The sequence below is a fragment of the Patella vulgata genome, chromosome 1, assembly GCF_932274485.2.
Source record: "Patella vulgata chromosome 1, xgPatVulg1.2, whole genome shotgun sequence".
NCBI classification, from domain to species: Eukaryota; Metazoa; Mollusca; class Gastropoda; family Patellidae; genus Patella; species Patella vulgata.
Genome location: NC_065879.2, coordinates 52,431,458 through 52,459,291, shown reverse-complemented (window position 1 = coordinate 52,459,291; position 27,834 = coordinate 52,431,458). Strand labels below are relative to the sequence as shown.

General features: G+C 36.8%; 1 protein-coding gene across 3 annotated transcripts in view; it reads left to right on the top strand.

Annotated features, from left to right (window-relative positions):
- The window catches only part of LOC126830155 (uncharacterized), a 513,485-nt gene that overhangs the window by 22,764 nt on the left and 462,887 nt on the right, over positions 1-27,834 (top strand). For 2 of the 3 annotated variants that reach the window (XM_056099482.1, XM_056099493.1), the window contains exon 4: positions 17,136-17,307. The exons of the other annotated variant lie outside the window; for it this stretch is intronic. In XM_056099482.1, the coding sequence (XP_055955457.1) occupies positions 17,136-17,307 (172 nt within the window). The remainder of the gene's footprint in view (positions 1-17,135; positions 17,308-27,834) is intronic. 3 annotated transcript variants of the gene reach the window in all.

The following is a 27,834-nucleotide window of genomic DNA, read 5'->3' as shown; positions in this document are numbered from 1 at the left end:
ACTTATCATCCGATTGACTTCAGATTGATAATTACTTCATGAGTTGTTAGTCTTAATCAGATTTTAGTGTATTATAAATGTTTCATTACCAAAAAAAGTAAAAAATATGCGACAACACTTGTTGACTGCCGGACGATTTAGCTGCTGTGGGCGTATGTTTCGTTGCCTGGCAACCTATCTTCAGGCAGGTCAAACAGTATCAACAGGAAATATGCTTCAATGAATACTGCCTTGATGTTACATAAACACTTGACTGCAGTACAACGATTTTTGTTATACACGAATCAAATCATATTTTATTTTAAAATCAAAGGTACATTATCACTACCCCAATATATGTACCCGTATGGTATTACAAAAATCATTTGTTGGGGAGGTCATAACGCGGATTTGGCAACGGTGTTAAAAAACAATTATACTAAAAGGGAAAAGAAAAAAAAAAGTGAGGCCCTTCTCTACCGAAAAGCCTCAGCATGCCAGATAAGTTTAAGGCCATACACAATCAAAAGTATTATTTAAAAAAAACCAACAACAATACTGTATTTAATAATATTCACGGACTTGAAATAATTCACGCGTATTACAACCCATATATAATTAACGAGAATTTTATATACTTCACCAGTATTTGATATACTTCGCGAGTATGTCACCTGTCTGAGTCCAAAACGTCAGGCCATTTTTATTTGAGTCCGAAATGACGCGAGACCGAAATGACATGTAAATCAATACACTGTGCATAAATATAATTCTCAATTGCATGAAAATTTTAAACCAAAACATTAAAAAATCTCAAGTAATAATCGCATTGTTTGGATTGCTTCATTTAATTAGCTAAGTGAGAGTTCGGTTGTATTTACATACGTAATTCAATTTTAAATAAAATGTTAAACACTTAATTGCTATGGATTAATAAAAAAAAATGATTAACTGAGTGAGATGTATGAAACTTTATATACCGGTAACAATTATGGAAATTCTTGTATATATGATGTAATAAAAACATTATAGTCAATGATAAAAAAATCAGTTCCCGAGAAAAGTGTGACATTTCTTTAACAACCAATGGTTTTCTCAAATTAGTTTAAAATTAATACAGACATAAATCATTAAATGGTTATAAAGCTGTGATACATGACCAAAAGTTGTTACATGTATGTTTTTCTTGATAAAATATTAAAATTAAAATGAAAAAGACCGAGAATAAGCTTACGGTCACATACATGTATAATTGTGTTAACTCGTCCACACAAATCCGAATTTATATTATTGCACCTAGAATTCCGTATAAGAATCAGCTTAGAATACCAAAATGCGAATCGTAACACATTGTGGTCTAAACTGTCATAAAATAAATGACAAATCAATGGAACCTGTTAGAAGTTGGTAATGTTGGTTTATTTAAGGCGCAACATAGTCTTAACAATTGAATTACAACACGTCTCGAAAAATCGGCTACGTGCAGATGTATTCTTTGATCTCATATCACGGGGCAATTCTGTGATCCACCTGCATGGGAAAAAAAGTCACAGTAAAAAAGTCACAAATTTGCCTAGGTAAAAAAAACACAGGAAAAAAAGTCACAGTTTTTTTTATTACATCTCAAATTCAATAACAATATAAACAATAACATACATATTTAACTTTTAATACATAATAGCACTTTTGAGATATCAGTACATCAGACATTTTAGCTCATTCAACATTCTAGCACATCAATACTCTTTGTTAATTCTAATGTTCCATCTAACTCCATGTAAGAATTCTGGGATGGATTTGGCACTGCTGACACGATTTCTGCAAAGATTTCATAGTTGTGTCTGCATCTTTACAAACATCTTCTGGATCAAAGAGCCAATCATGTTTGTATAGTGTTTGCAGCAAGGTAATGTAGAGTAACCACTCTATTAACCAAACCTAATTAACTGAAAGACAAATAACTTAAAAGATCAAAGATATACTCACTCTACAATACAATATATATAAGTTGTGACTTTTTTACCTGTGTTTTTTTTACTGTGACTTTTTTACCTGTGACTTTTTTTCCTAGATTCCCTGCATGAACCTAAAAACATTACATGTTCCGCCATGATAATTTCGTTGCACTTCTCGCGAACCGACGAATCGGATATATTTAAGTGTTTGAGATCGCTTTATTTAACGCCCGCTTCCACCAAAGCGATATCGCAGACTATAACATGTTATGTATACATGGTGCATTGTGATTAGTTAAAAGAGTGATTAAATAATTATAAGATATTAATATATATGTACAGTAAAAAAGGTATTGAGAATCGTCTTTTAACTACGATTATCATATTAGTCATTAATCACCTCTGAATCTATGTCCCCATACACATTAATTACAGAAAGGGTCTGTGTATACACGCCATTGTGAGCGATTCACGTTTTGGTCATCCGATGCTTATTTTGAAAATATACGTACAGTACAAAGTCATAAATGTCCGCTATGACAGTAAAGATTAATTATTTGATTGGTCGGATGCTATTGTTTCATTAATTCCCACCTGTGGCCACCTGTCTGGGTACTATATGAAACCATGTTTTTGAATACACATTCCGTTATTACAGTATGGATTAATGCTTTGATTGCCCAATGCTATTGTTTTATCACTTCCCACCTGCTTTACTTGTGATTGTTTTTAGTGTTTAGTGTGCATACATATAAATACATACAATTTGCTTTTTGTTATTAACTTATCAGAGCTAATTATTTTTTTTGTTTTGATTTATAAATCCGTTTCGCTTTCGGGAATGTGGATTTTGAGTTAGTACCCAACTTGACACAAAAATATAACCCTGGTGTCCAATCCCCGTTATGTGACCTCCCCGACACACATTATTTTTTTAATACCATACATGTACATATATGATATATTGTAATAGTGATAAATGTACATTTGGTTTAATGCAATATGTTTTTTTGTTCTGACACTATTTATTCAATAAATATTTACATATTATAAAAGTACACTCTATGATTGTGGGATCTGAAAACAAGCCGGGGCTTATATAAATTCATCTCCCGAGGACATTATTTACAATAAAATATAAATACTTTGTATAAGATTGTAATCATAAATAACAAACTGGTATAAAATTACAAGGTAAAAGTGTTTACTCTCATTTAATTAATCAAAACGTTATATTGGATATAGTATAAATCAGTTAAATTACGGAATGTAGTAGAAACGTAGTGGGGTCAGCGAAATGATTATCTGATGTTCATAGCACTGAAAGGGTATGCGAAACAATGGTTGTGGTAGTAGGAGAAAGAAAATATTATTGCGATCGGAGGCATCTGGCGTGCGATGGTGTTACATGGTTAGCCCTGTGTGACCTGTTTGAAAATGGGCGTCAGCTTGTCTATAGAGATTTACAGACAGGTACTTTTTGGCGCCAGTGAGAAGTCTCACAAGATTATCGTCATGCAACTTTACGGGGTTGACTTTTCTGCTTGTGACGTCTACAGGTGGAAGTTAATTCATTTGTGGCTTAAAGAAGATACATTACCTGGGATGTGTGTGACTTTTCTACGATATCACCTCAGGTGGAACTGGACGTAAAACTCAAGGAACGAACGAACGAATGGGGTGTGATTTACGACTTTCCAAATGTATAATTACCTCGGACGTGATTTACCAATTTTTATACGCCCATATTTTCATGTGGACGTATATTGTCGTCGCCCCTGTCCGTCCGTCCGTTCACAATTGTTTGTGAACAGTCTACAGGTCACAATTTTTATCCGATTTCAATGAAACTTGAAATATAGGTTTATCCCCCAAGATCTCCGTTCCTTTCGATATTGGCATGTATCGGACTGTAACTTCATGGATTATGGCCCCTGATTGTACGAAAAATCACGCTTTTAGCTTGTGAACACTGTAGAGGTCACAATTTTTATCCGATTTGGTTTAAAATTGAAATGTGTGGCTATAACCAAAAGATCTCGATTGCTTTCGATATTCGCGCATATCGGAATGTAACTTCCTGAATTATGGCCCCTGATTGTACGACAAATCGCATTTTTAGCTTGTGGACCCTATAGAGGTCATAATTTTTATCTGATTTAAAAAACCGTATTATTATATCCCCATTAAACCCTAAGGACGGTTGAGTTCGAATTTCGTAAAAATCAGCCCAAAACTAACAGATATAATGGCCGCCGTACGTTCTCAAATAGCGTAAAAATATGGTATATCAAGGTTGTGGAACCTATAGAGTTCACAATTTTTATATAATTTTGTTGAAACTTGAAATGTAAGTTTATAACCCAAAGATCTCGGTTCCTTTCGATATTTGCGCATTTCGGAATGTAACTTCCTGAATTATGGCCCCTGATTGTACAAAAAATTGCGAATTTAGCTTGTGGACCCTATAGAGGTCATAATTTTTATCCGATTTAAAAAAAAAAGTTTTAGTATATCACCGTTACACAGCTCGCGGGAAAATAAATGATTCATCTAGTAGTTAAACATAGTAGATAAATTAGCAGGTGTTGATTTTTAAACGCATCGCAGGAAATTGGATGGCTCGTCTTATAAATAAACGCATTAGATAAGTCAACGCTTCGGCCATTTCTAAACGCCTCTCAGAGAAATTAAACGGTGTACCATTAAATTAAATCATAGTACTAATTAGACAATTTTTGTAATTTCCAAACGTTTTTTTATCAATATCAAACGATGTTTTGAAATTAAACTATATGCATAGTTTTTAGCGCTATAAACCCCTTATTAGACGATACAGGGGTTACAGTGTAAATTAGTGACTCGAAGAAGCCTATTGAATTTCAGCAATTTCCGCTCATTGTGAAATTTATATGCATTTATTAAATTAGTGGAACGAAGAAGCCTATTAAATTTCAGCAATTTCTGTTTATTACTTCTAGAGTTATGGCCCTTGTTTCACTTTGTTGCACCATGTGAATGCTCTAACATCAAAAGTTACCTGCCAATCTGTATGAAATTTATATGCGTCATTTAAATTAGTAAAAAGAAGAATCCTAGTAAATTTCTGTTGATTACTTCTAGAGTTATGGCCCTTGTTTCACATTGTTGCACCTTGTGAATGGTCTAACACCTAAAGTTATCTGCCGATCTGTATAAAATTTATATGTGTCATTTAGATTAGTAAAAAGAAGAATCCGATATGCGCGAATATACATACGTTTTAAGTTCCATCAAAATCGGATAAAAATTTCAAAGATTTACTTTCAGATAACACTGTTTAATCTACTGAAATAGCGTTAATTTCTACTCTGTGTCCAATTATTCATAAATATTGTTGAATTTCGGCGAATAGTGCTCAATTTGTACTTCTATCAAATTTTAATGTTTAGTTTCTTGACATGTGTTGAATTATACGCGTCCCGTCTAATTAGCACTACTGTTCAATAATTAGTTGGACCGTTCAATTTCATTTAAATCAGTCGAAACCAAGCTGATTGGGACCATGGCTGATTGGGACCCAGGGCTGCCGACAACCAGTATCGCAGCGCAATTTGCGATACATATTTTGTCCGTTGCTAATCAAAAATTAAAATCTAAAGTTTTTGATTCGCAGTAACTGCGAATCATTAATATGCCTGTCATTTTGGATATTGACACAAGGATAATCCACATTTGAAGACTAGAAAGCTTTCTCAACAATTTCAACGAGTATAAAATGTTGAATAAAATTTTATAAACAAAACTGAATTCTCCGTGTGACATTTTCTTCTCGAACTACCCAGACACAATTCATTATACGGTACTATATAATACAGGGACATAACTCTATGAATAGGGACTATTAAACCGGAAACAGGGAATCAAGTAGTACCACTCACGTTGCGAGACATCAAGTAATTATATGATATTTTGAAAGAAATAAATCCAGTGTATCCTCTACGTATTGTAAATAAAATATAAAAAAATAAATGTTAACGTATTGTAAAATGATAAATCAAAGTAAAAATTCCCTTAAAAATATCACATGTCTAGTCAATCGAGGTGCGCCCGATTAAACAAAAAAAGCAATACACGATAAAAAGCAGACAAAATTGTTTTCTAACGAAGATTTCTAACGTATAAAAAATAACAATTAAAATGATTGGGGCTTCGGAAGTCACTGTTAAGAATTGGCTTCAGACATAAGACCTTAAATGTCTACATCACATTCACAAACTGTCACAAGTACTTGTGGCAGTCCTAAAAAAATCTAAGATTAGTAAGAATGGAATCTAATCATATTTGTTATGAACTAAAGTAATATCTTGTTATTTAGGTGTTTTATGTTGAAACTGAAAAACTGCTAATCAATTTTTAAATTTGCTAATCAAATTTGGCAAAATTGGACTTTTTGATTAGCAGTGCTGCTAATCAACCGTGAAAAATTACCGACAGCCCTGTTGGGACCAAAAGTCAAAGCTGATTGGGACCACATTCCAGGCTGCTTGGGGCCACATTCCAGGCTGATTGGGACCACCACTAGGCTGATTCGGACCACACGATAAAAAATACTAGAAACTGAGGTTTTGATATTGAATTAAGTTTAAAGGAGTTTTATCTAGGCTATAGCGTGACTATAATTATGTGCTTTTATGTAGGCCTACGATATTTATGTTACTATATTAACAGAGATTATCTCATTAATCTTATGTAAATTATTATACGTTTTATGCAATTTGAACAGACCATTTTTATTTTATTTTATAAACTTCATAGCTTGTTTCGGAATCCCTTATAGCCTATATATTGTGTGTAATTATACGTAGATATACTGTTTAAACCAATTTATGCTAAATTTGAAAACTAATACTAGCAATACAGTAGCATAACGGAAATCCGAATCCATTATACATATATTGTGTGTAATTATGTTATAGAAATAATGTTTAAACCATACAAATTTGAAAACTAATACCAGTAATACAGTAGCAACGGTAATCGGTTATTTCAAATATGATGTATATAAAAATAAAAGCAATCAAAATGTTTATCCTACCTTGTACAGAAAAAAACATAATAGAATTATAGACTCAATTTTAACACAAGTAAACAGGTAGGTGATATCTAGGAAAGTCCAAAAGTGTACTATATTACTATATGAAAATTACTCAGATCTTACTGACAGCCACAACAGGGAATTTGTGTTCGTTCGTTCATTCGTTTTTGGTGTTTAACGTCTGCTTCCACATAAGTGATATCGCAGACTAGACATAGGAGAGCCGAAGCTGATTCCTGTTTTTTAGAATATGATTTTGCAATCGTTCCATTTGGCCTTAGGCCATGGATTTGGTTTAGTGGGAATTTCTTCCGTTTATTTAATATAAAACATATCGTTTGGTAGATGATCTCGTCTGCTTCTGGATTGGTAGATGTCATCGTTTGGGGTTAGTGTTTAGGTGCCAGGCCCGTCTTATCGTGGCCTCCCCTTATTCCACTATCCCACTCTCTGGGTTTGGTATCAGTTTTATTTGCGGAATAGTGTTTAGGTGCCAAGTACTCCACTATCCTGCTAGTTTGGTAGATGTCATCTTTGTGGGGTTTGTGTTTAGGTGCCAGGCCCGTCTTATCGTGACCTCCCCTTACTCCACTATCCCACTCTGTAGGTTTGGTGTCTGCTTTTGGTGGAATACTGTTTAGATGAAGAGTCCGTCTGATCGTGACTCCCCCTTACTCCACTATCCTGCCAGACAGTGCCAGTATGGTATAAATCCCCTATGTAGTTTAGTGTTTAGATGCCGGGCCCGTCTAACCGTGACCCCCTCTTACTTCACTATTCTCGGGAAGAGTAGGTTTTTAGTGTTAAATGGTATGTTGTTGGTCTCCATTGTTCTCACTAGTTCCCTTCTCTCCTCCTTGTATACCTCGCAGTCTACCAGGACATGGTTGGTGTTTGTAGTCTCGCAGCCGCTCTTTCACCCTTAGCTTCGATATAAGTCTACAAATATCTCTTCTAGGGTGATTGAGTGTTGTCTTTGTGTAGATCTTGCCATCCAGCCGGAATCTGTATGTGTCAAGTTCAAGTTCAACGAGATTTAATTCCCAGATTGAATTGACGTGTCTTTTGACCATACTGTAGATTTCCGTGGTGCTGTAGTCTATGGTGTGGAGTGGTGCTGTGTCCTTGAGACCTTCATTGGCGAGTCGATCTGCCTCCTCGTTTCCTCTAATGTTGACATGTGATGGAATCCACACGAATTCTACTTTGTTTCCCTTCTCTAAAACCCTCTGGTACAGCTGCCTGATTTCCAAAATGACTTCTGGTCTTGAGTCCGAGTTGTCATTTTGGATTGAAATCAGACTGCTCAGAGAGTCGCTTGGAATGACAAACTTACTAGTCTTTTGATGGGAAATCCATGATATAGCGTCACGAATGGCCAGTGTACACTGAACAGTTATTGGGCAGTTTCCTGCTTATTCCCTGTTCCCCGTTTGGCAGGTATATTCCAAACGAGCTGGTGCCCCTTTCAGGATTGCGTGAGCCATCCGTGTACACATGGTCCCAGTCATCAGACGGCCAGTTGTCTTCCAGGTGTTCTAGAGAGAAAGCACCTGCAGCAGAGGGGTTGTTTTTCTTGTTGGTTTTCTGGAGTAGATCTAGATTAACCGGCGGTATAGGGAGCGTCCAAGGGGCGATCACTGGGGGGTCGTGTTCATTTATCACGAGCTCCCCCAGTCGCAGTTCCTTGATTGTTTCCCTGATACCCTGGCCAAAGCTTTTCTTTCTAGGATCTCTCACATATCTTGTATTTTGTAGACTGACAAAGGTTGGGGATCTTTCGCCCAGTTGCGAGATCTTAGCCCAGTACCTTGTCGCTAGTTCTTTTCTTCTTAGGGATAGGGGCAACTACCCGACTTCCTGCAGTAGTGCCTCTCTCCCAGTCCCTTCCCCTACGCCAGTCGCAATACACAGAGCTTTGTATTGGATGGTGTCAAGCTTCCTTAAGAGTAATGGCGCGCAGTTCATGAAGGCCAGAGGGCCGTAGTCTAATACAGATCGTATTAGAGCACGATACACCATCATTAGTGTGACTCTGTTGGCCCCCCAAGTGCTGCCCGTTATTTTCCTCATTAAGTTTAGGATTTTGGTGCATCTATCTACAGTCTCGTCGATGTGCGGTTTCCAGGTCAGCCTTCGGTCAAAGATTACGCCAAGGAACTTGGTTTCGTCTTTAAACTCGATGGTTTTCCCGTTCATACACAGAGTCATTCTGCTTATCCCTCTATCCCTGCTTACAAGCATGCCGACTGTTTTCTTCTCCGAGACTTTGAATCCATAATCGTTTGCCCATGCCATGAATTTGTCTAAGGCCTTCTGCATTTTCTTTTGTAGTTCACAGTTCACTGAAGTTCCTCCCTTTCCTCCATATGGTACTGCCATCAGCAAATTTAGCTAACTCAGTTTTGGCGTCGAGGTAGGAAGATTTCTGTATGTCGTTGATCATGATATTGAAGAGAGTGGGACTGATAACCGACCCCAGAGGCATGCCATTTTCTAATGTTCGCACGGCACTCAGGAATCTGCCAACATTCACCTGTATCCTTCTATCGCTCAGAAAGCTTTTGATCCACCGAAACATTATGCCCGTTATACCAATACGTCCTAACTTGAAGAGCAGCCCATCTAGCCAGACTAAATCGAAAGCCTTGGTTAAATCTACGAAAACAACACATAACAGGTTCCCAGGAGTGCCTGCGACATGACTTGCTGTAGTCTCACCAAGTGGTCCGTTGTTGAACGCCCTTTCCTGAACCCGCTTTGATTTTCGTCGATCAGTCGGTTGCTCTCCAGATAGAACTGTAGTCGTATGTTAACCATTGTTTCCAAGGTTTTGCACAGTGTGGATGTCAAACTTACTGGTCGATAGGACTCTGCCTTTGTTCTCTCTTTACCTGGTTTTGGAAGAGGGATGACGTTGGCTTTCCGCCATTCTTTAGGTACCTCTCCTGCCAGCCAGGATGTGTTGAAGAAGTTGAGTAGTATCCTTTTGGCATTTCTAGGCAGATGTTTGAGCATCGAGTACTTTACTTTGTCCTCACCAGCCGCACTATCCTTCTTGAGGGAAAGAGCCTTATTTAACTCCTCCTCAGAGAACGGTAGATTGATTTCCTTTCTCTTCAGAAACTCTGGTGATTGGTTTTCGTCCCTGCTTGCATCAGCGAAAGCTTTTGCAAGTAGATCTGCCTTTTCATTGCAGTTGGTAGCGTACTCATCTCCATTCTTTAGGTTTGGTATGTTGAATGATCTGCGCTTCCCGTTCATGGCGTTCAGCTTCTTCCAGACGGCACCTGTTTGCGTGTTTTGATTCAACACATTACAGAATGTCATCCAGTGTCTGCTTTGTGCCTTCCGGATGGTGTCTCTTGCGGCGTATTTCAACTTCAGGTAGTTTTGGTGATTGACTTCATTGTTGTGGCGTTTCCGTAGGCGTAGTGCCTTCTTTCTTTCGTTAACCGCCTTCTGACATTCTGGTGACCACCAAGGTTTTCTAATCCTTGATTGCCCTCCAGAAGTCTTGGGAATGGAGTCGTCTGCGGCACCTATAATAGCACTCGTGATGTTGGCTGCGTACACGTCGATGTTGGCATCGATGATGTCTTCTTCTTTCCACCCAAGACAGCCTCTTTTATTTTCCAATTGGGTTTCCTGTTATAGACTTCCCTGGTTGTTTTACATTGGATGCAGAGTTATATCAGTAGATGGTCGCTGCCAAGTGTTTCATCTATGTGTACTTGCCAGTCGCAGCGGTTTGCCATACCAAGCGTACAGAGCGTGAGAACCAGTTGTGAAGGTGGGGCATTTCCTCCAACAAAAGTAGGGCTCTCGTCGTTCAGTACGCATAGGTCGTTCTCTTCTATTATTGAGCATAGGCTAATCCCCCAACAGTCATTCCACGGTGACCCCCACAGGACGTGTTTTGCGTTGAAATCCCTGCAAAACACAAATTCGCCCTGCGAAAGCTGGTCGAGAAGTGACTGGAAGTCAACTGGTTTTCTCGTGACATCTGGGGGTACATAGACATTCACTATTGTCAATTTTGTATTATTGCTCAATGTGATTGCTATGCCCATTGCTTCTAGAGGGTCCTCTACGTCCAGCGAAACAGAAATATAATTTAAGTTATCACTGACGTAGATGGCAAGACCGCCGCCACGTGTCATGCTGCCCGATCTGTCCCTTCTCTGACAAGTGTATCCGCACAAGTAGATGTCGTTCTTGGTTGGTAGTAGCTTGGTTTCTTGGAGGCATATTACATCTTGCGGGTGATGTATTTTCTCAGCTCAGCACATCTGGGGGCCAGTCCATTAACGTTTAGTTGCAGAACTTTTACCTGGCCCGCCATGATGACTGTCCGGATGGATGCCTCTCTGTCTTGTCTATTTATTGGTCAATTGGCGTTTCACATTCCATAGGAGATACCTCATTAGTGTTCGACTTTGGTGTTAAAACCGGCAAGCAACTTGGCATATCGCCAGTGCTGTAGTGACAAACATGAGATATCCTTCTACGAAGTGCGAGGTTTGCCGTTTGATCGCCTTTTGTGGTTTCTTCGTCGTCGTCTTCTTCTCTTGATCTTTTTTTTACCGTGTTGATTGAATTAATCATGACACACAGGACATCGGGGTTGACCATGTGTGTCCTTATTTTGCCGAGTAGGTTTGTCATCTTGGTAGTTTGGTCCTCATTTGACACGGCCACCCTGAGGAACTCGATCATGAAGTTCATGAAGCCACTTTCCGTTTTAAATTTAGGAATGAAGTGTGATTCATGAACATTCGTTTTCGGTTCCTCTTCCTTCTTGGATTTGGTCTTGTTCTTTGGTGTTGGTTTGTCTTTTTGGTTGGGTGCCGTGGTGTTTTTTTTTCAGCGTTGTTTGGGATGTCGATGGAATCGGCTCCGGAGTTGGTTTTGCAACCGGAGCCCTATTCCTGACATCTTTTGTCTTCCCTCCCTTCTTTTTCAGCATCAATGAGGCTTCATTGAAACTTACTTTCTCTTTTACCTGGATCTTTAGAGTTTCCTTGTTGTTCTGGATTTTCGGGCATTCGGGAGAGTTCGCTGCGTGACCGCCTTTGCAGTTCGAACATTTTTTTTGAATGCCCGCCCTGCAGTCGGTCGCCGCATGACTCCCCCCACACTGGGCGCACACAGTCTTTCCTTTGCAGTACTTGACTGTGTGCCCAGAGCTTCTGACAGTTGGCGCACTGCCTTACCCTCTGTACATAGGGGTGAGTACGTCGGTTGAGGTAGACGATTTTAAGTGCCTCGGGCACTGTACCTTTCTTGAAGGTTAGGGGGACGCTTGCCTGGTCCTTCCCCTCGGCCACTTTAAACCGATATACCTCGGTTGCTTGGTACCCCCTCCCTATTAGATGCTCCAGAATTTCGTCCCCGGTATATTCGGCCGGTATCCCATAAACAACCACCTTGTCTATTGACAAAGTAGACGGTTTGGACACCGTCACGGTCATACCGAGGGAATTTCAATTTGTGTGACTGGATTTGATTATTTATTGGATTACTAGGCTTGTCATTAATTAACAATAAATGGTGTGATTAGGGTCTTGTATATTGCTACCGGAGTTTTATACTATAAAGTGTGATTTAATTAACTTTGTTTAATGTGTATATTACTAAGAAAATTTTACACATTTGTCAACCAATTTAGTGTATTGCATTCAACACTTGTCAAGGTCAGGAATGTCTCTGTCTCGGCTACTACTAAATAATAAAATATTGGTTTGTAAAGGAATTGAATCGCCACCAAATGTCTCGTTATATGAAATAAAATGATATTTACTATTTAAAATATTATACAAAGTACAATTTGTCTGTCATTTTTTCAACTTCACTCATTACAAAATATCGCATTCGTTGCAGTAATTATACTAATATGAGGCTATTTGATATTGGGTTACAATTTGATAATACTGGGTAGTATTTATTGTCATGCAAACATATTTAAAACACTCTCGTCATTGGTCGGATCATGGTCCCAATCAGCCAAGAATGTGAAGCATCTTCTCTGTGATTTAGCTCATTTGTATTGAAGCCTTCATTCACTAATTACACTATTATTTGTGACTAATTACACTATTTATTGTCATAGTTGTCTTATTATCAAAAATATGCAAACATATTTTAAATACTCGCGTCATTTAAGTAATGGTCCGAAAGAGTCTTGTCGTGGTCCCAATCAGCCATAAATCTGGTCCCAGTCAGCCAAGAATCTGGTCCCAATCAGCCACAAATCTGGTCCCAGTCAGCCACAAATCTGGTCCCAGTCAGCCAGGTCCCAATCAGCCGTGGTCCCTATCAGCCAATTACCAATCAGTCAAGGTGTCCAATTATGCAAGGTGTTCAATTTCCTTGTCAAACATCTAATTTTACGTGCGATATTCAGATATTACGCTGTGTTTAGTTGTTAGACATCGTTCAGTTTTGCCGCAGAATGTCTAGTTTGCCGCACAATGTTGAGATACTGTAATAAGTGTTAGTTTTAGTACTGACCTGTTGCGATACGGTGAAATATTATTTTTCAGGATTCATACGACAGGTATCAGTACAAACGTCCCGAAGGTTTGACAAAACATGATTATCGTGTCGTTTTTTGTTAAAAATTGCCACGATAAATAATTCGGTGTAGCAGTTGCTATCGTGTGCCACAACAGGCCTCGGTGTAATTTTACATGCAAAATTAACGGTATTTATTTGTCATAAACAATCAATGTCAAAACGATATACTGCCACGATGTTATGAATGTTGAATATTTTCGTTAATAATACGGACGCGTTAGTCCACGTTGTATAGTGAGAACACGCATGTTCACATATATTGCACGACATATATGTGGTTATATTTCCAACCAGTCATGTAAAGCTGCATGTCTAGAACATTTTAAAGGACACGTATGCATAAGACTATACATGTATTACACAGTTTAGATAGTTATGCTGTATTCAAATTGTTTTGCATATTTACTGTATTAAGAGTGTATAGTTAAGAATTACTCTTGAATTACGGCAAAGATAGACTTTTAAATTGCAAACTATAAAGGTATTTTGGTTATCGGTCTTACAAATAGAAATAAGACATAAATAGAACTTGCATCGGGATTCGAAAGCGCTTTCAAGTCAGACGTAAGCTCGTATTTACCGTAAAAATGAACTGAACGCAACACAAGTCTCCGATGTAAGAGAATATTAGTTAATTATAACCGCTTTCAAATCCACACAAAAATCCAAGGCACTCGTTTTATTTTAGAAAAGAATAACTGTATTTCTACCGATGAGCCTATTCCACATGAACCCCAAATCAATGATGAACTCTCACCTTGTTATGTAGTCATTCACGTGCAGATTGGTTTGAATAACAGAAATGTCCCGTGTATAAAAGATCAAAGAATAAAATTGCACGTAGCCATTTTGTTTATCTAAAAGGGACTCTGGTGCACTTTAAGGAATTATTTTTGACCCAATATTAACCATCGCCAATTTTTTTAAATCATGGGATAAAGTCAATCAACAAACAGTAGGGGTCTACTTTATTACAAAAACATTGGTGAACTTTTCATTTTGTCTTAAATCATAACGCTAATCAACAAACAATACTATTGTTCTTTATTACAAAAACATCAGTGAACTAATCTCTGTCGTGATGGCGAGCCAAGCTAGTTGATTATTAGGTAAATAAAACAATATAAACAACCAATGAGTAAAACTGATTTATTCCAATCAATTTATATACGAGTCAAGTATTACCTTAACCGTGTACGAGTTTGCTTCTGAACGGGTTAACTAACACCTGTTCAACTTGTAAATTCCAAATACAAACTGCTTACCATATTCATGCTATAGACACTAATATCCTAATTTTAAAAAAAACGTTCTGTTTCCAATAATTATCACAGACACAAATATTAATTTTGATCGTTTTATCCATCAACACACAGAGTAAACACATCTAACAACCAGATCTTATAAATTCGAGCCTCTTCAATAGTTATAAAGTACATCAAAAAGTGTAGAATAAATTGCCTAACAGAAAAATCATGCTTTATAAGTTGTTAAAGGGGCGTGAGGCTATTTAAGGAATGACGTTTGTGCACAATACAATGAAATAATTACCACCGGTGTAAGGAATTATTTTGACAGAATATGTCAACTGCAAATATGATGACTAAACATCAGTTTGTTCAGAAGACGCTCTGCATGCGCGAACTTTCAAGTCTGTACCGATTTAGAACAATTAAACAATCCCACATACCCACATTCCTAAAAACAGGAGTTTTACCGTAACACAGTAATCACAATTACTCGTTACAAATTGGTATTACATGTAACGGGTGGAGTGGGGGTCCGGCCAAATCGTGACGATTAACTTCTTAGTTAGTCATATCGTAAGTGTAACTGTGTTTTCTTTATTTTGACATTCTGCTAATTGAGAAGAGAAACTATTTGAGTAATAAATACAGGTTATTGAATGGACTGAAGCTACATGTAAAATCACAAATACATCGACATCTCTTTTCAAAATTTGTAATTATTACTACTGACAATTAACAATAAAAGTCATATTGTCCACACGACTACAGTAAGGTAACAGTTTGTTGTTAAAGGGGCGTCTACGTTCTGTCAAACGGTTTCTTTTGATGTTACGTGTTAATTCTCATTATGGAACTTTGATTGACAGTATGGCAGCACTAACTCAGTAAAATTTTATGATTGGTGTCGCCATTCAGTCTGAAGAACAGTTCCGTTCGACTATTTAATTCCACCTTACTTGTTGTTCTGTAACTCCTAATCTAAAATGCTCTTTCGATCTCATCTAATATAGTATATGCCACAAAAACATCGAATTAACTTATTTATGATATCCCCATTCTTTATTAAAAATTAAACTTAAATATATGATAAAATTCCTTTTTAAATTGGCTTTCTCTAAAATAAAGTTTGGCAAAGTTATGTGTTACATATAAGCATGAAATGTATTTAGTAGGTTTTATTTGATCTTCAGCGAAAAGGGGTCGTCGTTCTATAATAATAAAAAGAAATAAAGAGTTCGTATTATTAGTTTATTTTCACGTTTTGTCTTACACAATAGACATATTGTTAGCTTCTGACACATGTGTATTAATTCTACAAGCCTTCTGTGTTTATTGCCCGAGATAATCGCACTACCCTTTAACCCAAAATGCTTTCTATAGATCCCATATTATGTAATATCTGATTGGTGCAACAACTATGCTGTTAGTCTTAATTGCGAAAACATTTAAACTAAAGGATTTAATCAGGGTAGGGAGTCGACGTGTACACACGTAAATCAGGTACGTGAGATTTATCATTCGTGGATGTGTTGTCAGTGTGGGAAATACTGTTTTAAATGGATATATAAATACACGTTTTATGATTGTGGACGAAACGGTATGTGCATCTCAAGAAAGCTTTGCTTCGGAACCGTCCCGTTGCCATTAAAAATCCAACATCTGTTTCACTGTAGTGATCTTGAAAAATAATCCTCGGATAATGACAGGCATTACAGATACCTGCCGTCGTATGAATCCTGAAAAATAATATTTCACCGTATCGCAACAGGGCAGTACTAAAACTAACACTTATTACAGTATTTCAACATTGTGCGGCAAAATAGACATTCGGCGGCAAAACTGAAAGATGACCAACATCTAAACACATTGTAATATCTGAACATCGCTCGTGAAATTAGATGTTTGACAACAAAATTGAACACCTTGCGTAATTGGACACCTTGCCTGATTTTAATCACGGCTTGGGAAATTGAACGGTCCAACTAATTATTGAACAGTCGTGCTAATTAGAAGTGAAGCTTATAATTCAACACGTGTCGAGAAACTAAACACTAGTTAATTAGGTGCTTGGTAATCAAAATTAAACAGTGAGATTGAAATTCGATAAAAGTACAAATTGAGCACTATTCGCCGAAATTCAACAATATTTATGAATAATTGGACACAGAGTAGAAATTAACGCTATTTACGCTAAGTTAAATGGTACCAATGTTACAGTGTAAGCTGCTGTCAAGACAAAGCTGCAAAGTGAGCGTACTTCCATGCTTTGCATGGCTATCTTTTTTATTTTAACAGTGGAACTGGAAGAATGCAAGATGAAGTTCCAGATATATTTGAGAATTTTCCGAGCTTTTCTTCGAAGATATTTACTGAATTAAATGGGAGTAATGTGCGCTCAGAGTTGTCAACCCAGAATGAGAATCAGTATTTACGTGATGCGTTAGAAAGAGAACATTACAGACGAAAGGTAGATACATGTACAAGCTGTTAAACTCAATTTCTTTTCACAGTTATCTTAAAACCCATCTTTCTTGGTGTTTTGATTTTGTGTAGGTGTTAGGTCTTTGGTTTATATTAGTCAAACTTTTAACTAAATCACACACCACTGGTACATGCACCATACTTTATCTATTATTTTGGCCTCCAGTCTGTTAATATTATTAATGGAGCGGGGTTTTTAGGTTTTTTTTTCTTAGACTGGATTGGAGCAGTCGAAAAAGAAAATGGGTCGCAACGTATACAATAATGTAAAATGAATGTATATAAATTGATTTACATTCAATCGTTTCTGTTTTTACTGTAATTTTTAATCGGTTAAGTTCAGCGAAATACGCCAGTATTCTCAATCGAATTTCAATCTCTAGCGTCTGGTTATTCCAGTCTACGCCGATATTATTTATTGGGCTTGCTCTCCAGATAAGAATATAACGTCACTGTTTGCTTTGACATGACTTGTGAAATATTCCTAGCCTTGTTTTTCGAGTCCCTTATTAAAAATAGCGCTGAAACGCATTATGGTACACGATTCGTGTACCAATTGTAAAATGTTTATTTTGTCTTACATATTGGATATCAGAAGGCCATCTTTTCCAGGTAAGATCACAACATCAATGTTTATTTAAACCGACAAATAAATCGTGTTTTCAATGTCGAAGATTTTGGATGATATTGAGTTAGAGACTTAGCTACTTTAAACTTAGTATTCAACAGCTATTTGGCAATTGTGCTGTCGGGTTATATTATCATGATGTGATAAAAATACCTAAGTATAATAGATGCCATTTTTGTTGGGAGGGCTTACTAAATTGAACAATGGTGGGGTCATAAATTTCGTTTCGGTGAGGTAAAAATAATTTGCACTCAGCTTTGAGCATTCACTTTTTTATAAGGCTTATAAGGACCAGAATATTTTTTCGGTCTATACGATTATGGTGATCTACATGGAAGTTGATTTCGAACAAACAGGTAAGTTTATAATAACCAAAGTTAATTAGTTCGTTCATAATCAAAGAAATCTGTTTAAAATGTACGAAGCTTCAGACCAGTGATCCGAATCAGCTGTTTTTTTGTCGGCTTTAGCCTCTTGAAGTTCAGTCAAGCCAATTGGTAAAACAATGAACCAGCCACTATGGTATCATAAATCAATCTACTTTCGGCTAAATTACAACGGGTTAATTATTACTTGTTGATTCAAGGATCTAAATCGCTAATATTTGGGACCTAGAAATTGACACAAATGGGTTGCAGCGCATATGATAATCCGACATCGTACGAGATCATTACAATATGTCGAATTGCGCAGAGTGTGTCGAAATACTCAGTTTTCTCAAAACTGGAAGTATTATTGTAACTTCAAAAACCGGAAGTATTATTATTATGTAGGTTCGAATCCCCAGAACGTTATTCCCTTTAAAAATGATAAACCTTTTTGTACATTCGAAATTTTATTAAATTAATTTTTATCTCATTTAAGATGGACGACATTACTTTTCGGCAAGTTTACACCCATCTGATTAGAATTAATTCGGCTATCTTCACTCAAAGTCGCAAAAAGAGACTTCCCATAAAAACGACTTTGCTAATTATCGAAAACACTCTTAATCATCTCAGGCGCCAGTGACGTCACAGTGACCGAATTTCGGAATATTTATTCCTTAATTACCTATATACAGCCGGCGTGTTTATTCATTAACGCCTGACTGATTCCTTAATGTCCCGTCCTCTCTTCTCACGACAGCGATTTTAAAACTGTGTTTTAAAGTGACTTTTTGATAAGAGTCCCTCTACCATCGTGTGTAGTCCAAACGATTCGAGATACATTTCCACCAGAAGAGTATTGTGGTTCTAATTTCCCTGAGTAAAAGAGCACAGGAGTAAAAAGATGTGTTCATGCAAAATATATCATAAAAGTCAAACATGATTGCAACGCGATTTGTAAATGACGATCCGTTATCAGAGTAGCCAACTGTATCTCGTTTTCCTGTAGCCACTATGAAATAGACTGTTAAAATGAAATATGAAAAAATAACTCAATATACGTTAGAATTAACAGTACAAATAAATTTTGTTGTTAACCATCTAAATCGAATAACAGATTGAGAAGGGCCATCTAACTATCTTTGTGTATTAATGATAATATGGCAAGTGTAGTGTCGTTAATATCAGTCATTAATCAATCCGACTAAAGTTCCACAGACATGGGGTCATAAATTAATTTACATCTCGATGTGGGATTTAAGAATGCTGATTACCCGGTAGGTAATTATCTTTTTTATGCTGGCCAGATCAAAGACATTTAGGTGGAACGTGTGTGTAATACCCCACGAACGAACAAAAAAAGCTATGGGGGAACTTTTCTACAAACATTTCTTCACACGACAACTAATCGGAGAAGCGTACATAATTAAGTTTTACTCATCAATTGTTTATAATTATTATTTACCCAATAATCAATTAGCTTAGTTCACCGATGTTTTTGTAATAAAGTAGCCTTAATTTAACCTCAGTTACTACGCCCGTAGTATGCATGGAACCGTACATGGTAATAAGATTCCCCCCGTTGATTGGCTGAGAAATGAGGGCGATCTATTGTTATGCATAGTCATCGAAAAATTCCATATTCGCTGTGAATTTCAAATGGAGTTACGATAAAAGTTGTTCTTTGTGTATAGAAATGGTTATTATTATTATATATACATGTAGCTAATAATGAATATATCGACAAATGACTGGCACCATTTGTAGTTCTGTACGTATAGAGAATAGTTTGGGATATCAAGTATTAGGGAGTTATCCAAATTACCGGTAAATGCGCTAATTGCTTGGCTCGTCTTCATTTGTCACGTGGCCTATTTAAACAATGGCACCTTAAATGGATCTACGGCATGATACAGCATTTTAAATTCAATCTAAAATATTCCAATCACTAATGTCTAATCTATAACAACACAAAACGATATTTTGGTGATTATGATTAGGCCAGTCACATGTTAATTGGACCGACAAATACACACTTGTCAACTGGTGGTGTGTATAGACAGTGATATATTGTACAGACAGTGATATATTGTATAGATAATGTATATAGTGTGTGTAGTGCCTGTCACCTTCGTTCCCGCTAAACTGATCTATAAAATCGGTCAATCAATAATCGAGCTATCAATATGTCAACAAAGTTCTCCAATAAAATTTGTAAATTTAATAGTTTAAGCTCGAAATAGGCCAGAAATCAATGACTTATTTTTTTTATAGTGCGGAGCCATATTTGCGTAGGTGCGAGTTGATCCTGCGCAGCTATTTAAAATTTTGCCAATCAGCGGTTGCGCTTGCGGGGGTACGGTCAAAAGTTCTGGGGTCAAGTACCAGGTCATAGCATTTGTAAACAAATATAAGCAAGTCCAATTTATAATGTGTTTGCAGTAGTATCGAATATTGTACTTGTGACAGAAAACCTGACGAAGTTAAAGCATGGACTCTATCTGTAATTATTACTAAGTTTTTACATGTTAGTGACGTTAACCGTAATCATCTTGACCAAGTCGACGGCTCACGCTGTTTATAAGCAAGTCCAATTTGTAATGTGTTTGCAGTAGTATTGAATATTGTACTTGTGACAGAAAACCTGACGAAGTTAAAGCATGGACTCTATCTGTAATTGTTATTAAGTTTTTACATGTTAGTGACGTCAAATCTTTAACATGCACAAAACTAGAAAATTGGCGATATTTCATTGAATATTCAATCAATTTTTGAACCAGTTACATATTTGAGTAGCTGACATGAACGCGATTCTGAGGTCCCGTGTACACATTGATGTGACCGTAAAAGATCCATCGGCAGTTGGAATACTATATAAGAGTACACAAGCGCCGCTGTACGGGCAAAACTTTCCTCGTGGCCCATTCCAAGCAGAACAGTTAGACGTTAAACCCCATTTCATTTCATTTCTAATTACACCTTGAGTTTCAACTTAAACTCTAATTACGACTACAATTTCTACTTTGATATTAATATCTATTGCGATTCCAGTTTTTACCATAACTTCAGTGTGGACCATGACATTGCTTTTTGTCCAATTCGCGAAACTGTTCTTTTTCCATTTCGCATAGATCTGAGAAACTGTATAAGTAATAGAGTTCTAAATACTGATGTTTTCCCATGTAAGTTGTTAACAGTTAACACTTGTAACTATTGCCAAAGTTGTGAGCAGATCGGAAATGATGTAAATCTTTAACGTGCACGAAGACCCTACAGAGACTTTAATCGTTATTCTTGTGTATGAAATCTTTGAACAACAGTCAGAAATATCAGGTTAGGAGAAAAGGGGAACGAGAATTGAAAACTGCGTATTTGTTTGTTAAGCGAAACGTGCCGTGGGAGTGGATAAAATCGGTACGTTATCAACGTATAAAGCATATTGATATAATCGATAGAGCTTTTTTTTACAGTGACAATAATTGATGTATAAGTGTTTTACTGTTAACCAATATATGGGGTTGGTGATTCTAGGGTGAAAATATGCCATTTTAGTAAGTAATAGTTTTCCCTGAAATTAATGTCCCAGGATTTTTCTCTAGATGACGTCATCACTTTACACCAATGAATAAAAAGCGCTCTGCTGCAACTATTTATAAATGAAATACATATAAAAGAAAAGCTTATGTTGATATCTAAAGTCAATGGAAAATTAATACTGCTTTCTCGACCCTTTTGCAAAACTATGTTTTCTTTTCTTTTGCCATTACGCGTAGATCTCAAAGACTGTAAGAACCGATAGATTTTTCCTCATGAAAGTTGTCAACAGTTATGAGTTAGAAGCTAAACCCCATTTCATTTCATTTCTAATTACTCTTTGAGTTTCAACCTAAACTCTAATTACAACTACGATGATATATGGGCCATTTCTTCGTCTACCCTAGAAGAATGCCCAAATTTTCTAATATCAGTAATACTGAGGTCTCAATCAGTAAAGTCATCAATCATCAAAACAAGCTAGAAACTAATTTATTCTGCAAAGAAACAGCTAATCATCAATATCTTAAAACATACAGCTGTCATCCTCTTCATATCTTCAATTCCATAGTTTACAGTGGGGCCATCCGCATTAAGCGTATTTGCAGCAAAAACCCGAATGGACCAGCTACCATTTAACTAAATTTGAAACCTACCTAAAACAATGCGGATATAAAACATAAGTCCATCAAATAAACAGAAATGAATTACTGCAATATAAAATTAAAGATATTAATAAGAAGAAAGTTATATCACGGGTAACCACATATGACCCCTGTCAACCTAATTTACATACTTTAGCGCAAGATACTTTGATTTTAGCGACTGGCGCGTATGTCTAAACTGTTGGTCAAAAATCGTAATATCCCAGAAGAAATGTAAGACTATTGGTCAATTGATACAAGTGAATAGACTGAAAACACCTGAAGTGCCAGTAGTTGACAGTGAATTTTATAGAGGATGCAAACCATGTAATAGACCTAAATGTAAAGCGTGTGCTACTGTTGAAACCACCAGTCACATTACCAGTATAAACTTAAAAATTTTTTATATTAAGGCTAATTGTTTAAATTGCCATAGTTCTAATGTTATATATTGTATAACTTGTGAGATTTGTAAGAAACAGTATGTTGGCCAAACTATAACCCCCTTTAATTAGTACCAGACTTGATAGTCATGGAAGTAATATTAAATTGAAAAAGATTGGAAAATCACCTCACATAGCCCCACACTTCAATACACCCGGTCATGAATCTTATGTCTGCACTGTGCATGATAAAATCCCTCAGAACGATAGAGCCAAACTCAATATTGCTGAATCACTTTGGATCCACAGATTAAACACTGTATGGCCTAGTGGTTTAAATGAAATGCCTGTAAATTAATTCTACCCCCTTTTTATGCGCCCACATCATCTACACTTCTCCGCTTGGTGACATTGTTAGATCACATAAACTGTCCTTTCATCTCTATGCAGATGACACTCAACTTTATCTTGCATTCAAACCAACTGATCAGCAGTCAGCACTTGAATCTATCTCTAGACTTGAAGCCTGTGTGACTGACATCATGGACTGGATGTCAACCCACTACCTGAAGTTGAACAGTACCAAAACTGAGGTACTCATAATATCCTCCTAACGTGCATCCTCTCGCATGCCTCTCCCTGAATTCCGCATTGATGACCAAATTATTACCCCAACAACAGAAGCTAGAAACCTGGGAGTCATCTTTGATTCACACATGACATTTGAATCGCATATCAGGACTGTTTGTCGGAAATCATTTTATCATCGGCGGAATATCAGTCTCATCAGAAAATACTTGAACGAAGCCACTGCCTCCCCGCTAGTCCATGCCTACATCATCCCCTGCTTAGACTACTGTAATTCTCTGCTTCACGGACTACCCGACTACCTCATCCAACGGTTACAGCGTGTACAGAATGCAGCAGCCAGGCTGGTCACAGCCACAAAGCAGTTTGACCACATCACACATGTCCGTGCCAAACTTCACTGGCTCCCCGTGTTATACAGGATACGATACAAGATCCTCCTACTTGTCTGCAAGTGCATCAACAACCAGGCTCCTCGGTATCACACCGACCTCGTCACCAGTTATAAGCCAGCCAGAGTTCTCCGGTCATCTGAGAGCCGTTTCCTGTATGTGCCACCATCCGGATCCCGTACCTTTGGAGACCGCTCGTTCATGGTTGCTGGTCCTTATTTGTGGAACCGGCTCCCGTGGAGCTTAGAGCTTTGGACACAATTGATATCTTCAAATCGAGACTGAAGACACTTTTTCCGTGAAGCCTACTGTGAAAGACTCATATTTGACTAGTTTTCACCCTTGTGTCATTGATGAGTTTTCTGGAAATGGCGCATTATAAGTATTTTCATTCATTCATTCATATTGCCGTCGCCCCCGTCCGTCCGTCCGTCGTCCACAATTTCTTGTGAACACTCTACAGACTACATTTATCATCTGATTGTTTTGAAATTGATATATGTTGTTTGCATTAGTGAGGTGAAGAAGCCTATTTAATTTCAATAACTGGTACCGTTAATTTCTTCTCGAGTTATGGCCCTTGTTTCACTTTGTTGCACCTTGTGAACGCTGTAACGACAAAAGTTATTAACTGATCTGTATGAAATTTATATGCAGCATTTAAATTAGGAAAACAAAGAAGCCTATTGAATTTCAGCAATTTCCGTTAATTACATGTGAACGCTCTAATGACAACAGTTATCATCCGATCTGTTTGAAATTGATATGCATTATTTAAATTAGTAAAACAAACTAGCCTATTGAATTTCAGCAATTTCCGTTAATTAAATCTAGAGTTATGGCCCTTGTTTCACTTTGTTGAATCTTGCGAACGCTCTAATGACAACAGTTATTATCCGATCTGTATGACATTTATATGCATCATTTAAATTAGAAAAACAAAGAAGCCTATTGAATTTCAGCAATTTCTGTTAATTACATCTAGAGTTATGGCCTTTGTTTCACTTTGTTGAATCTTGTGAATGCTCTAATGACAACAGTTATCATCTGATCTGTTTGAAATTGATATGCATCATTTAAATTAGTGCAACGAACATGCCTATTGAATTTCAGCAATTTCCATTAATTACACCGTGAGTTATGGCACTTTGTTGTACTTAGTGAACGACAAAAGTTATCGCCCAATCTGTTTGAAAATCATATGCATCATTTAAATTAGTGAAATGAAGAAGCCTATTGAATGTCAGCAATTTCCGTCAATTACTTCTAGAGTTATGGCCCTTGTTTTAGTTTGTTGAACCTTCTAAACATTCGAACGACAAAAGTTATCATCCGATCTGTATGAAATTTATATGCATTATTTGAATTAGTAAAATGAAAAAGCCTGTCGAATTTCAACAATTTCTGTAGATTACTTCCAGAGTTACGGCTCTTGTTTTGGTTTTTAGAACCTTGTGAACCTTCAAACGACGGGAATTATAATGTCATCTGTATGAAATTGTCTATTAAATACCCCTAATTACCTACAAAAGAATAAATACACGACAACCCTTGTCGACCGCTCGGACGATTTAGCTGCTGTGGGCGTATGTTTTGTTGCCTGGCAACCTATCTTTTTTTTAACCTTACGTCATTTATCTATATTTAGCCTATATTATGTCATCAAAGTTATGACGTCATAATGTTAGTTACCATGACTAACCTTGTACTTGAAATGTATCATTTGTGTAATTGTACACTCTGAAGAAGTAAGTTTTTACACTTAGGAAACATAAGATTCTATAAAGATGGTTTTGTGATACCTAAGACTTTGTTTTCACCACATTTTCATGTGGACGTATTATGCCCTCGCCCCTGTTTGTCTTTGTAGAGGTCACAATTTGTATCCGATTTCAACGAAACTTGAAATATAGGTTTATCTCCCTAAGATCTCGGTTCCGTCTGATATTGGCATGTACTTCATGGATTATGGCCCCTGATTGTACGAAAAATCGTGTTTTTAGCTTGTGGACCCTATAGAAGTCACAATTTTGATCCGATTTTGTTGGAACTTGAAGTGTAAGTTTATAAACCAAAGATCTCGGTTCCTTTCGATATTCGTGCATATCGAACTGTAACTTACAGAATTATGGCCCCTGATTGTACGAAAAGGCACGTTTTTAGCTTGTGGACCCTATAGAGGTCATACTTTTTATCCCATTTAAAAAAACGTTTGAATATGTCACCGTTACACCCTAAGGATGGTTGAGGTCGTAAAAATCAGACTAACACTGACAGATAAAATGGTCGCCCCTCGTACACAAATAGCATAAAAATATGGTTTATCAAAGTAGAGGTCACAATTTTCATCAGATTTTGATGAAACTTGAAATATAAGTTTATAACTCAAAGATCGTGGTTATTTTCGATATTCGCGCATATCAGATTGTAACTTCCTGAATTATGGCCCCTGTTAGTGTTCGAAAAATCGCGTTTTTAGCTTGAGGTGCCTCTAGAGGTCACAATTATTATCCGATTTAAAAACCGTTGAAATATATCACCATTACACCATAATTTTGATTGAGTTCAAATTTCTTGAAAATCGGACCAAAACTGCCTGACAAAATGGTCGCCCCTCGTACACAATTAGTCTAAACATCTGGTATATCAAAGTTGTGGACCTTCTAGAGTTCACAGTTTTGATCTGATTTCGATGAAAATTGAAATGCTCATTTATAACCCAAAGATCTTGGTTCCTTCCGATATTCGGGCATATTGGCAAGGCTGGAAATAACTTTCAATTGTCTGTCTGACACCATGTCAGGCATGATGAACATTCTGCCTGACATTTCAAATTTTCGGTCTGACATGATGTTCTGACATTTGGCACAAAGTCTATTCTGTTGACTAATGGGTGGCTGGGTGTTGTGACATCTTTTGTATAAAGATTAAGATTGAAAACAAACAACAAAATATCATTCACTAAATTTTTATCATATTCGGAAAATTTCAAAAGCACTATGTCATGTCTAAATCATGTATTAATAAAACATTAAATCCCTTGGAGAAAACCCCAAAAATTCTGAGTCTTGATGAAGAATTGAACGTAAAAGACATGTTTTCAAGTTCAGAGTTGTTACTACATGATGATCTGTTATAAGCAGAGTCTGAGTCCAGATTTTGAGTTTGTCAAGTCTCAACAACTGCATAGTCAGTATCAGACGAATCACTTTTATCTGAATTTCTAAAAGTCTTTTTTCTCTTTCTTCTCCTTTTATATACTTTTCTGGTATGCTGGTTTGGTCTCCTTTTTTTTCGTTTTTTCCATAACTTTAAAACTGGAGATACATCAAATGATAATTCACTGGGTCCTTCAACTTTAATCTTTGGTAGATTACACAATCTGTTTTCTGCAAGTGAACAACGGTTATCTGTTTTTGTCAGCTTCAAATGGGAGAAAAGTCTTTCAAGTTTTGAATTAGCTATTGGTAATGTAAATAAAAGTTTGATTAAAACCAATATGTTTGTCCATTTTGTATTGGCATATGAAGATTGAAATAAATATTTCCAAGTTTTTCTGTAATTGTTTTTGCTTGGATTTAAAAAATGTGAGGCATATTGTACCATATCATGTCACTCCTCTACTAAAGTAACACTATCACACGAATAAGAAGCAGAATTATTCAAGACAACTTCGAAATGACTGGAGAAATCCAGTATTATGGAGACACTAAATTCAAGGCTGAAAGGAGAAGTTTCTACCTCTGCCTCCCAAGCTTCACAGTTCAATACATTAGACACTTTGTTATAGTTAAACTGTCCACTACTAACGCTGTCAGTGTCATTGTCAAGTCTTGATATTATCGCGCTCTTTACAAACTCGACAACAGTAGATTTTGATTTTGACAAGTCTTCCAAACTTGATTCGAAGTCAGCAGAAGAAAACTGAATTTCTTGATAGGAAACTTTACCAACATCATCTAATTTGGCAATCGAT